The sequence below is a fragment of the Rhipicephalus sanguineus genome, chromosome 6 (assembly GCF_013339695.2).
Source record: "Rhipicephalus sanguineus isolate Rsan-2018 chromosome 6, BIME_Rsan_1.4, whole genome shotgun sequence".
NCBI lineage: Eukaryota > Metazoa > Arthropoda > Arachnida > Ixodida > Ixodidae > Rhipicephalus > Rhipicephalus sanguineus.
Window position 1 is genome coordinate 157,883,341 of NC_051181.1, and position 13,300 is coordinate 157,896,640.

Sequence of the window (13,300 nt, forward strand, 5' to 3'; positions counted from 1 at the left end):
GTCTTCGTGCCGATAACTTGTGGGTAATATGTGCGTTACAACAAGAGAAAAACAACACATGCTAATGCTAGCCTGGGCTGATGTACTTTATTAGGCAAAACAAATGCGTAGCGCGACAGTTTTCTACATTTTCATGCACCTGTGCAGTTCTAGAGCTAGCATGCGGCTCCTTAGATACACTAAGAAAAAAAAGTTACCTGTAACTCTTTTTGGTGAATGTGGACTTGCCACATATACACGTTAACTCTAATAATTATTATAATTATTGGGGTTTAACGTCCCAAAACCACAATATGATTATGAGGGACACCGTAGTGGAGTGCTCCGGAAATTTCGACCAATGAGGTTATTTAACGTGCACCCAAATATAAGTACACGGGCCTCGGGCATTTTCGTCTCCATCGAAAACGTGGCCGCCGCAGCCGGGATTCGATCCCGTGACCTTCGGGTCAGCGGACTATGTAGCGAGTACCACAACCACTAGACCACCATGGCGGGCATCTCCAAAAATGAGTTAACGTCTATCTTTAAAGAGAGTTATACATGTGGCATGTCAATACTCACCATAAAGAGTAACGTGTAATATTTTATTTCCTTAAAGTGTAACACCGAGACGAATGCGAACCTCTGTTTGTTCAATCTTCTGTCATTTCTCATTCACGTCATTAGTAGCTTCATAAGAGTTGCCAGGAATATACATTTGAAACAGAGAAGGAACAAATATATACATCATAAAAGTACTGCAACAGAGCTGCCTTTTCTTTTTTTTTCCTTTCAGCAAAGGTGAACAACTTTCTGTTTGCGCCCGTCCGGAATGCACGTGTATGTAGCGTGGGATCCGAAAACAAATGTTGCTGCTCACAAAGACAAGTGTGGTTCTGTTTAACAAGCTTCGCGCTATTGTCCTCATGTGGTCCTCATAAGTCATCGTCGCATGGTGCACGAAAGCCTGTTTACAATTTACTGCGCGGGCGGTAATTATTTTTCAAGAACATCGCTCACTTTTTCTTTTTTTAAGTGCAGCATTACTCCACAGGATGGAATTCTGATCTGTTAGCGGAAGTCATAGGTCACAAGATCACACAGTGCGGGGAAGCAACAATGAAAGCGTCAGTGGAAACCTGTCGAAGTTTTTAATTGGCAATTATAACGTTTGTCGACACGTGGGTGTCGTTGGAAACTTAATGAACGACGCCTACGGTGATGTCATTGCCCGAGTAAGGCTCCATATTGAGAGACACCTCAGAGGTGCCGCCCGCTGGCGGGAGCGTTGAAGGGAATGCCAGAGGTGAAACCGCGATCTCTGCGAAGAACATGATTGAATGGCCATTGAGCTCTCGGCAGGGAAGCTTGGACGCTGTGAAGTCGAACTCGGGAGTCAAGGTTGCGCGCACTTCGAAAGCGAAGCCGACGCGGGGACCGCGAAGGCGAAAGCTCTTCGACAGTTTTTCACATCGGCTAATAGAGATATCGTCACAGGCGCGCTAAAGATGACGTCACAGTCGTAACTCACAATACTGAACGCTGTGAAAAGGGGAAAGGGTGTTAAAATAACTGCGCCGAAGGGGATTTCAAATCAGTTTCAAAAGGACAGCTTTTCCGAGGAAGCCAGCGGGACGAGAAAGTATTTCAATTTGTTACCGACATCACCTTCGAGGCGGTAACATTCGTGTCGTCGTGCCTTTGCCTTCGCGGCACCACAGTGAGGTCATCCACTGATGCTGCACGTGATGTCGCACACCTAGCGAGCATGTCGCACGTATTTTGCTTTTATTTCGTATTTACGCGATCATGGTGTCTGTATACACTGTCTTCCCATGACTAACATAACAACAACCGGGTCAATACACAGCTGACGGGGGCACAATTAACAAAACATTATCAGGCTGTTATAATGTTGGAAGCTTTTATGGTCTGTCACATTGATCCCGTCAAAAAAGACAAAGATAAAAAAACACTTACAAAAAAAAGAGCCATCTCTCATTTGTGCAAGCATATATCGCGAACGCAAGTACGCTTCATGAATTAGCCAGAATATGATTCTCGCAGCCCTGCCTGTGTGCGTAGCAGCTAGCAAGTGTTTCGCAATTCTCATGACGCACGCTAAATGCCCTGCCTCTTCAAGGATGCGATTACACCTAGCATTATTTTCTTTTTCTTGACCCTTTATGCTTGTTGCATTCTGACTCAACTATGGGGTTTAGTTAAACACTTCATCGAGTAAACGCATAGACAGGATGTAATCAGACAGGAGTAAATAGCCTTCCAAGTTATACTACGTGATAACGTATACGATTGACCCGCTGCCTCTTCTTCAACGGTTAAGACAGAAGGCACCACGGCTGCATATCGCAGAATCGTCCACAAAGCAGCCACAATCTACGCAACATGCGCGAGTGGTACTTGGGCGTCTATTACACGCATGGAACGATAGGGTTTCTCGGCATCGCCTCCTCACGCAAGACTAATGGGCGGGCAAATTTACTGCAACTCCGTGACTGGCGGCGCAACGGTCACTCATCATGGGGGCAATAATGAGACGCCGAGGCAGCGGTGGGCCAGCGCGCACCTCCGCCTACATAACGACCCCCGCCACCCATTCGATAAAGACGCCAGAACCACCGCACAGGCCCCCCAATTGCCCTCCCCCCATCTCCTTCGCTTCTCCGTTCGCATCCACTCTGCATCGAGCTTACTGCCTCTGTCCCCTACGAGGCTGATACTCCTGCTCGGCCAACTTCGCATCGTTTCGGCCACGATGACTACGCTGTGCCAACGAGTTCTCAAGAGCCGCCTTCTCCGATTGTTTCTGGCTTTCCTTTTCGACCGTACTCGACGCACAAGCGGGTTGACATGAACTTGCACGATCTCCACACGTTCCCGAGAAGGGGTCAAGCGAAGCGGTACCCAAGTAATTGCGTTTGCTTTAGCATAGATCACTTCGCTCTCTGCGAAAGGGCACGCAGCGAGCCTCCAAACGGAGAGCCGCGTTTTTAATTAGCGCATTCTCTCCCGTGCTCAGCATGGGGTCATTGGGACATACGCTACGCATCGCCTAAGCACGCGCCTCGCTACGTATCGCCGCGCTATTGCAGTGTGTAATTGATTACACGAGAAGCGGCGGGGAGGTGTCGGGCGCTGGTTCTCGGAAAGGCTGTATCATGCGCGTGTGGCCAACATGGCTTATTGATGACCGTAGCAGCCACGCGAAGCCAGCCGGCATGATCACCGTGCAACGCTTCAGCGCGAGCATGCACTCAAAGCTTAAACGGTTGGGCGTTGCCTTCCCTGCCGTATGCTGTTGCATTGGATGATTCTATTTGGCAATGTGCAATCCTGTTGATTAAAAGGACGCAACAAACACAAAACTCTGGAAGACGCCCATCTAATTAACTACTACGGTGAGGCGACTATACGTTCGTACAACGTTAACAGCGCATTATTATTGCTGCGAATACTGGATGTGATTAACCATTATTCTTGCTGCGCAATATTGCGAGCTGAAAGTAATGTAAGGGAGAGCGCCCCGCGTGCAGTATAAATCAGATGCATCTCTCGACAAAAAAAAAAATATATAGATTTTGATTATATAGAGTAAGGTCACAGTTGCACCACGTAGCACATGAGGAGCATTCTTTCTTTTAGTCGTACCTGTGGGTTGTAATGGAACTGTCTCAGACAAAACATAATCGCGCTTGCATTCCCCTTGTGTCTCGCATGCATTTAATTTATTACTCAATGTAACTCCCGGCGTACTTATTACGCTTCTAGTAATCGTTCTTTTAAGCTTTCTTCGCGGTCTCGGGAGAGATGGTAGCACAGTGGTTGATAGAAAAACAATTGATTGATTGATTGATTGATTGATTGATTGATTGATTGATTGATTGATTGATTGATTGATTGATTGATTGATTGATTGATTGATTGATTGATTGATTGATTGATTGATTGATTGATTGATTTTCTAAAGCAACAAGACTATCAGGAGAGACGCAGTGGAGGGCTCCAAATATATTCTAGCCTCCTGCAGCATGCGATTCATAAATGGGGACTGAAAGTGCTCAACAAGAACATTCCTGCACATTGTCCACACGAGGAAAATGTATCAGCGGCCGGTAATCGAACTCGCAACCTCGTGCTCAACAGGACGGCGCAGACCACGGCGGTTCAAAACAGAGGACTATTCGGAGATGAAAAGGAGATATACAGAAACAAAAAAAAACTTGATAAAATACACCGCGCTAGCACAACCACAAAGTCACAAGGCCAATGAGAAATCAGATATGTCAAAACATTGTGCAAAAGGGTCCATTTAAGCAGTTGAGGCGTCGCGCGGCACCTGCAGTCTCAGCACTGCAGGCCACGGCGCACCGTCCATCTTGCTTGCCAAGCCCGACGCCTTCTGCTCGTTTTCATCACCTCGCGCACGGTTTGATCTGGCGCTAATTATTCTCGTCCCAAGTGCTAACCCGTTAGTCACGCCGCTGCTCAACGACCGTAGCAAGTTGTCGGCGGCTTCGCACGGAAGGCGGGCCGTCCGAGCTTAATCACGACACCCACATGCATGCATGCATGCATGCATCCGCCGCGCGAGCGGCGCGCACCGGTTCGCTGCTGTGCTCATCTCAGAGACGCATAATTGCGACAGGATAGACGTCCGAAAAAAGCGATGATCGGCGCTCGCGGCCATTTTTCGCCGCCGTAACGAGCGCTTAATGTGTCCTGACGATGACGCTGCACTTGTTTAGGTGTGTCGTCTATAGTACGCCGCTCTCATCTAAAATGCGGTCAGCTCTATTTTGCTCACGTCAGCCCGCGGCGATGCAACATCCTCGGAATTAGGCTGCTTCCTTATGCATGGCTACCGTGGAAGCGACTGTGTGTACGCGCAGCTGCCCGAAGGAGATTATCGACGTTGCTCACGGGAGGTAGCCGTCATTCGGCTTTAGCGTTGAGTGCCGTAGAAGAAGTCGCATCATGATTGCCTCCTTTGACTGCATTGCTCTTTTATGTGTTGCCTGAGGAAACGGCAATGCCAGGCAGGCGCTGTGGACATTATACTAATGACCACTGCTGCTCAATGACGAGCTGCTGGAGATACAATTCGTGGCCCAAAGTGGTTCTCGAGAAAGAAGAGTTCGTAACAATGGGCGTGGGCCAATCGCGACAGCGAATGAGATGTGAACTGCGACGGCGCTGCGCAATGACAGATCATCATACGAACCGAGAGGTCGTTACGAATCCGGCATCAGTTTCGTCATTGTCGTTGTTACTGAATGCGAAAAGATAGTGCGCGAGATAGATAGAATGCACGGAGCGATGAGTAGGGTTCGTTCAACCCCTTTTGCCATGCCACACTGAGAAGACAGCTGCGTTCTGCGGCGCAGCAGGAACGCTAGAAGGAATGGACGAGACCCATCCTGCCTCCCAAGTGTCGGCCGTAGCTTGGGGCGCGTGCAATCACCTCCCTCATTGAACTCTTCCGCCGCGCTTTGAAACGCGCTCATCTCCTCCACGCACGGGGCATCGTATCGTGCCCCACCCTGCCATGATAAAGGTCCGTTTATTTGATGAAGACGTCAGCGCCCACGGGGGAGCTGCTAGCCGCGTACTGAAAGGGGCGCACGCACGCCCGTGCCCACATGCATACCTGCTTCCGCGCAACCTACAATCTCGGCGGCGCAATCGCTCTCTTCCGCGGCGCGGCGGTGGCGGGGGCCACGGTGGCATTTAATTACACACGACGTAGCCCTCCGCCGCCGCCGCGGCGGCGGCTAAACTGCGCCTCCTCGGTCGTGGCGAACTCTATCCGGGCGCAGCGTGACAAATGACCGGCGCCTCGCGAAGCGGATGGAAGTGAGTCGACTGGGCGTTCAGACGTCGAAGCATGCGAAACAAGGATGCAAAAAAGCCCGGGCTTCGAACGCTGGGTGCTCAGTGAGCTTTAATGAAACACTCCCCTTTCTCCGTGCAAGCGCGGCTCTCTTGTCCAAAGAAACTGGGGTGGTGGGAAAAGATGCAGCACTGCTGACGTCCAGCGTGGCTCCGCTCCTTACTCTGCTTTTTTAGTGGGAGGGCTTTGCAGAACAGCAAAACCGAGCTGCGCTCAAGGCGTACTCGAAGCTCCGAGAGGAACCTTCGTCTCGTGAAAGGTTGACTTTGCTCATCTAACAAGGTTTAATGCGGGTCATACGGTGAACGCGTGCCTACGTATAAAGCCATGCCCTTGTTTCCAGGCTATCATAAGTGATTTATGGTGACGCCAATTAATTTTTATTGCTGTTCCCTCCTGATCCGTTCGTTGCGCGCTCGGCGCAGGTTATATAATTAGCGCGAGCGCGTGCAGGCGTGCAAACATTCGATGCATCGGAGCATTAATTGTGACGCTCGTCTATTCCGAGCCGCAATATTCCATCAACAAGTTCCTCGAAAGGCTGCTTCTTGTATGTGCCATGTGACGTGTGATTTCTTTTTATTTCTTTAGGGAAGGTCTACTATAGCGCACAAATGGGACACGATTGAAACATCTTATGCCGTTCACTACGACGACTAATAAAGTTCTCATAAGGCATGGCTGATCAAAATATCTTATCCTGGTATCATCTCGATGAAGGTGTACTTGTTTTACTACTACCGCCAAGACAGGTCACTCATGAACTGGTGTTTGACCCTTTGTTTCTCCTTATCCTTGCAGCCGTCCTGGAGATGAACGCGGTAGCAGTGAAGCTGTACAGTATTCGTGGAGTCGTCAGCAAACGCTACCTCTGCATGAACCGCAAGGGACAGCTCTCCGGACAGGTGAGCACGTCTCTAGTTTGCACGATCGCCAAACGAGATCAAGAGGTGAGTGAGGTGAGTGAGTGAGTGAGTGAGGAGTGAGTGAGTGAGTGAGTGAGTAGGAGTGAGTGAGGAGTGAGTGAGAGTGAGTGAGTGAGTGGTGAGTGAGTGAGTGAGTGAGTGAGTGAGTGAGTGAGTGAGTGAGTGAGTGAGTGATTGAGTGAGTGATTGAGTGCTGATGAGTGAAGTGAGTGAGTGCGGATGGAGTGAGTGAGATGAGTGAGTGAGTGAGTGTTGAGTGAGTGAGTGAGTGAGTGAGTGAGGAGTGAGTGAGTGAGTGAGTTCGTGAGTGATTGACGTGAGTGAGTGAGTGAGTGAGTGAGTGAGTGAGTGAGTGAGTGAGTGAGTGAAGTTGTGTTCATGGAGTGACTGAGTGAAAGCAGAAGGCGCCTTTCGCACTCGCCGCAAAAGGAAGCGTAGAGTATACGGCACCATACAGAAGGTGGCTCGTCAGATTGACGCAACGTGTTCTCGTATTGTGCCCGCGAGCTCTGTCTGTGAGGTGTGCGGCCCTGTCATTTATGACGAGGAAAGTGACTCACGTCAAAAACGGCGTCAAAGGCAAGGTCACAGCACACGAATGACCATTGACACGAGACACCATAAGCCGTGCGCGCAGCGTCGATGCAAACGACAGCCGCCGATCGAACGAGGGCGACACGCCGACACCGGAATCCGCCCGGATATGACGAGAGCCACGGACGAAACTGGTTGCGTTTGCGACACAGAGACACACTCCTTTTTCTTAGGCTCAGTAAAAAAATATATATACACATATAAAGGTGAATCCACGTGAGGTCTACACGTGGGTGAGGCGCCCGACACCCGCGGCGTGGCGCAGCGCGCGTGCGTGTGTGTGTCGCAGCAAACTCACCGGGACGCCAATCAAGAAACGTGCCTTGTTGCGTCAAAGAGAACACCACGTTTTTTCTTTTCGTTTTTTTAACGCTGGGTCTTACTCGGCGTAGAAAGTCGTACGCGACGGGAATAGCTACGGGGCAAAAACGCAGACGCGTACTATACGTTATTTCTTATTGCGGGCCGTGATTGCGCATCTGAGCAGCGGTGCCTTCAAAGGGTTGAGCAAGAAAAGAATACCAACGCTCATGAAAGGAGCCCGCCTCGAATGCCGGACAACGCCCCAGACGAGCCGTCGAAAGGACTCGGAGGATTGGTCTGAAACATGCGCTACAGATTTGTCATCTTCGTCGTCAGCGTCGGCGTTCACTTTCGTTGGTGTGCAGGGCACTTCAAATGAGCTCCTATTCACTTCACTCGTTATATGACGAAGAGCGGGCTCTATTTTTCCTTCATCCCGGCGTTGTAGTCGCACTCGTATCTTTGTCGCGCACTGCAGTAGAACAAACGAGGTAGGCGCACAAAATATCACTGGTCGAACGATCCACGTGCTTATTCCCGCTTGCGTTGACTGGCGCGAGTTGCAACTTATCCGACGGGAAAGGCGCTACTACAACGGAGACAGCAGGAACGCAGGAGAAAGCACTCAAATGGCAGTTATTCTAAATGGCATTTCTAGTACAAAGGGATCCTTTCCGTGAGCGCTTTGTCCAGTGTTCTCGCAAGTCCCCGTTTAGCGTTTTTCTTAATGGCTTTCCTAATTGCAGTTCTTATAAACTTAACTTCTATAGATGTGACCCCTATTATTATTGCTGCTATCACGTGTTTAAAAAAGGAGTAAATAAACAAACGTTCTTAGCTGGGCTGGTTGGTTTACGTTCACTATGTCGAAAGACGACGGGAAGGGCGAAACACACAAGACAATGCGCTGACTGTCAACTGGTCTTGTTTTATTCTCAGTCGTACGGTATGTAATGCAGAGGACGCAGGGAGCACAACTCGCTGACGTCACTGGAGCCACCGTAATGTAATACCAGTACGGCTGTGACGTCCCGTGAATGCTATAAGCACATCGCACGCGGGTTCTTTCGTTACTCTGGCAGCGAAGCCCCTATAGCGTTCCGGCCGTGTCCTTATTGAATCAGGTTACCCGCAGCAGTGAATAAATGGGCAGCGTTGATGTCATACGCGTAGACACTATGTTGTTCTTCCTGCACGTCAAGAAGCCAAGTCTATGACGTCACCTGTAAAGCTATCACTAATTTGATTGTCAGAGTATTGTCTTGTCTGTTTCACCCGTCTCGTCGTCTGCACTGCTTCATCAAAATGAGAGTAAGGAAACCTCTGTGTGGAAAACAGAACGTGTCATGTTCGTATCTCCTTTATTAATGTTGCCGTTATTTATTACTATTACGTCTACAAACCTATAGAATTACCAAAGAGCCCGTAAGCCTATTTAAGAGCTCCGAAGTTCCTTCTGTCAACACCGCGAAGGCCTCGAAGAGACACGGAAGTGCTTACTAATGCAGCGGGTGCGACGATACAAGCTAAGAGGTTTCCACCCCCGGCAATTTATCTATACTTTCTCTTTGACATTCTTCGCTCCCACTACACTGTCGGAGGAGTCTGGTCTGCTCCGAGTCCTTCCCCTTGCTCCGCCACAACGATTACGTTGTAACTCTCCTGCCCAAGGGGACGTTGACCTCGACAGGATCGATGCTTGCCTGCACTGCACTACACTCGCATCACACTACTTGCATTTTTCATTCCTACCTCTCTTACATTGCATGTTTGCTCGGCTTGACTCGCGGAGTGCACCGCGCCGTCTGGAAACCCGATTCACCTCAGTTACTGGGCCAAAGACAGAGACGGCGACGGAAATGCGGTGCCCAGAAATCTACGTCCCAAAAGAAAACGCGTCCGAAAAACGTCTGTGCCGAGGGAACGTTCCGAGCACGAGGCATCCATTTAGGCCGCATGGCCCGGTGTGCTCTGCTAACAACGTTACTGCGCCCATATTTCTGCGGAAAGTGGCTCGTAAAGCCCCCGACATTAGCGTTCCTTTCTCTCTCAACTCTTTCTTCGTTTGTCTTCTAAACGGAGCAGCACGAACGTTCACTTTGCGAATGTTTGTCTAGCCCGAGTTAGCTTAGGTTCCGGCGTTGCGTCTGCCCTGTTTTTATGACTTCCCCGTTCCAGTATGCGTCAGTACAAGTTACGACTGCTTCCTGCGATGATAGGGGCTTCGGCATCGCCTGCCTCGCTCCTCTTGTTTGCGGAAATGACGCGAAAGAATTCCAATTTTACGAAAGAGTTTACAGTGAACTTAAGTCTTCCGACACCACAATTCCAGCCTATGGTCGTGATTTGGGGCCGACGACGGTTGGCGCAGATTGCGAAGGTCAAATGCGCAGTCCCAATTTAAGAATTCTGGATGCTCTTTTTTTATTAATCAGAAATACACGTTAGGCTCTCTCTCTATGATTTTTGTGGTCCTAATTTTATCCGCTTTATGCCTGGTCTCTGAGCCATTCAGGAGTCAAATTGTCAGTTAAAAATAACATTCATGCATTCCAGAAAGCGACAGAAAGAGGCACGCACTACTTACCTTGCTGTGAAGGTGGTTGCGCCGCGCCCGCCTTCTTTAGTCCTTGGTAGTTTTAGGGGTCTTCTGTTTTCTCGTCAGCACCAGTAATTCAAACTAGTGGTACATCCGCCACGGTGGTCTAGTGGTTATGGTGTTCGACTGCTGACCGGAAGGTCGCTGAATCGAATCCCGGCCGCGGCTGCCGCATTTTCGATGGAGGCGAAAATGCTTGAGGCCCGTGTACTTATATTTAGATGCACATAAAGCCCAAGTGGTCAAAATTCCCGGAGCTCTCCAGTGCGGCGTCCCTCATAATCATATCGCGGTTTTGGGATGTTAAACCCTAACAATTATTATATTAAACCGGTGAGACATTTACGCCGTCATGAAAACGACCCCACATCCACTAGCGAAGAGAACACAAAAGAAAATGTGTGAGTGGCACGGAAACGGGCGCCGCATGAGCGCTGGACAGCCTAACCAACGTAACCTCGCTATCAGACGATGCGGCAGTTGGTTTCACGCAACGTGTTTGCCCATCTCTCTTATCTGCTCAGCTGGGCGCTCACTTTGATTCGAACCGTCACCGGGCGCACGAAAATTTTGAGAGTAAGCATATCGCCAGAGCGCCCCGCGCTCTGGCGATATGTGCATGCCAGTTGATTAATAGCGTATGCTTGCAGGCGGACCCTTCTTCTCTTTTTGTCCGCCCTCATAGCCTTTTTTTTTATCCCTTTTTGCTTCGAACTCTTAAAAAGCTATTTTTGCTCCCTTCCCCTTTCCGCCTCTATTCTCGAGCACCGTAACAATCTCAAGGAGCAGGAAGAGCCATGCTCCTCTCCTCTCCACTTTCTTCTCTTCATATAGCGATTACCACGAGTGACAACATGGGATATGACGTCAACAGCTAACCCGCATAAAACAAACCAGTTAAGGATGACAAGGTGCCTTTTGAAAAAGATACTCGCACCTATCGAAACGTCGGCTAGGCTGTCTGAGGTACCTTCTCTTGTTCATTTAATCAATTTGTTCTTTTTTTCTGGGGAGTGGGGGGGGGGGGGGGGGTTAACGTCCCAAAACCACGATATGATTATGAGGGACGCCGTAATGGTGGGCTCCGGAAATTTCGACCACCTGGGGTTCTTTAACGTGCACCTAAATATAAGCACACGGGCCTCAAACATTTTCGCCTCCAACGAAAATGCGGCCGCCGCGGCCGGGATTCGATCGCGCGACCTTCGAGTCAATTCAATTTGTTCTATGATAGCAGCAGACATAGTACATATATCTAGGTAATTAACTATATAAATATGTTCTTTTTCTAACTTACTTCCGATCTTCTGCAAAATCTTGAATAACATTTCTTTTAGACATTGGTGTTTTAGCAGAACGCACAGCTCAATTACGTTAGAACTTACTCTGGCTATTTCTGAACTATACAAATATATTTATTTATTCTCTTGTAGCCGTACGTCAGGCTTCTCCACACAATAACATGCCTTACAGCGGAGCTGAAGTATTTATATACTGATACAGATAACTTACTATGAAAAACAGTAGCAAGTTTTAGAATAGCGTACACTAAGTTAGCGTTAGCGTTTGCGGCCCGCTATTTCCTTCACTTAACGGGAGCCCGCAAGCGGTTAGCGTACGACGCATACGCAGTTGCGCGAAAAGCTACCGCAAAGCTTTGCGTACGTTATTCTAAAACTGCCTAATATCGATTCTTCATTCGCAATGCCGACAGCGGTGTGACGAACGTCGGGTGGTGGTCAGAGCGGCGTTTCATCTGAACGGGCATCGACCACTGCGGTGGATATGTAACAAACAAAACAAAAGCAACGAGCGCAGCTTAATCGCGATGCTTCTCCACCAGGCTTCGTAGTCTCGCCGCGCTGCCTCCGCGAAGGCGTAGTCATGATCTTCGGGGCGCGCTCGAGCCCACGCTCAACGCCTGCGTACTTGTGAGAATTAACAGGCAGTTTTAACATAGCGTACGCAAAGCTTTGCGTCAGCGTTTGTCGCCGCTGCGCATGCGTCATACGCTGACCTCTTGGGTAACCACGGAAATAGCGTATCGTACCCACGGACGCTAATCCTGCGTGCGTTGTTCTAAAACTAGGCAGTTTTAGAATATGGGACACAAAGCTTTGTGTTAACGTTTGTCGCCGCTGCGCACACGCGTCGTACGCTGTCCTCTTGGGTACCAACGTTAAGTGACGAAAATAGCATATCGTATCCAACGAGCTCTCTCTCTCTGCGTATCCTATTCTAAAACTATCTAATAGGCAGTTTTGGAATAAGGGTCGCAAAGCTTTGTTAGCGTTTGTCGCCAGTGCGCATGCGCCATGCGCTATCCTGTTGGGTACCCACGTTAAGTTACTGAAGTAGCGTATCGTACCCAACGACCGCTATCTTTGCTATACCTTATTCTAAAACAGCCTGATGAGACATTTCATGACACGCTGTGAGTTCATCTTCACTTGAACGATGACGGTACCGCCGGAAGGCAGACTAAAAATATGCAAACACGATCAGTGCTTACGTAAGTTGGAAAAAAAACGGTTTCGGTTAAAATTCGCCGCAAGTTTTTTCGCCTGCACGTCCCACAATGGAAGCATTCATTTTAGGTCGTTTTTTTTTTTTTCGTTCTTCTAGCACCGAAAGAGGGAGAGAGAGAAGTGGCTAAGCATGGAAGCAAGGTTAACCACGATTGGCTACCCTGTAATAGGGAAGGAGAAAAGGGGACCGAAAGATGGGAAATGTACAGCATGCACGAGCTCGCTCACGCAAGAAGCTTTCATCAATCAGTTCGTCGCAACAACCGAATTTCCATCCACACTTCGCCATCTCTTTCGACAATGCGTTTAACGCAAGCACACAACGGTGGGCGGCCGCTCCGGCGTCGTCTCTGACCACCTGTCCCGCCTCAGAGCTTCACCCCTTTGCCGCCGCGTCTCTATTCCCGCCGCCGCCGAGCTCGGGTGCCGTCCCGGCGCCGTGCATCGAGAGAGAGGG

At 49.4% G+C, this 13,300-nt stretch overlaps 1 protein-coding gene across 1 annotated transcript in view; it reads left to right on the forward strand.

The window, feature by feature from the left end:
- Positions 1–13,300, forward strand: part of LOC119396864 (fibroblast growth factor 9) — a 126,684-nt gene that overhangs the window by 100,944 nt on the left and 12,440 nt on the right. The window contains exon 2 of the mRNA XM_037664214.2: positions 6,695–6,798. Within this exon, the coding sequence (XP_037520142.1) occupies positions 6,695–6,798 (104 nt within the window). The remainder of the gene's footprint in view (positions 1–6,694; positions 6,799–13,300) is intronic.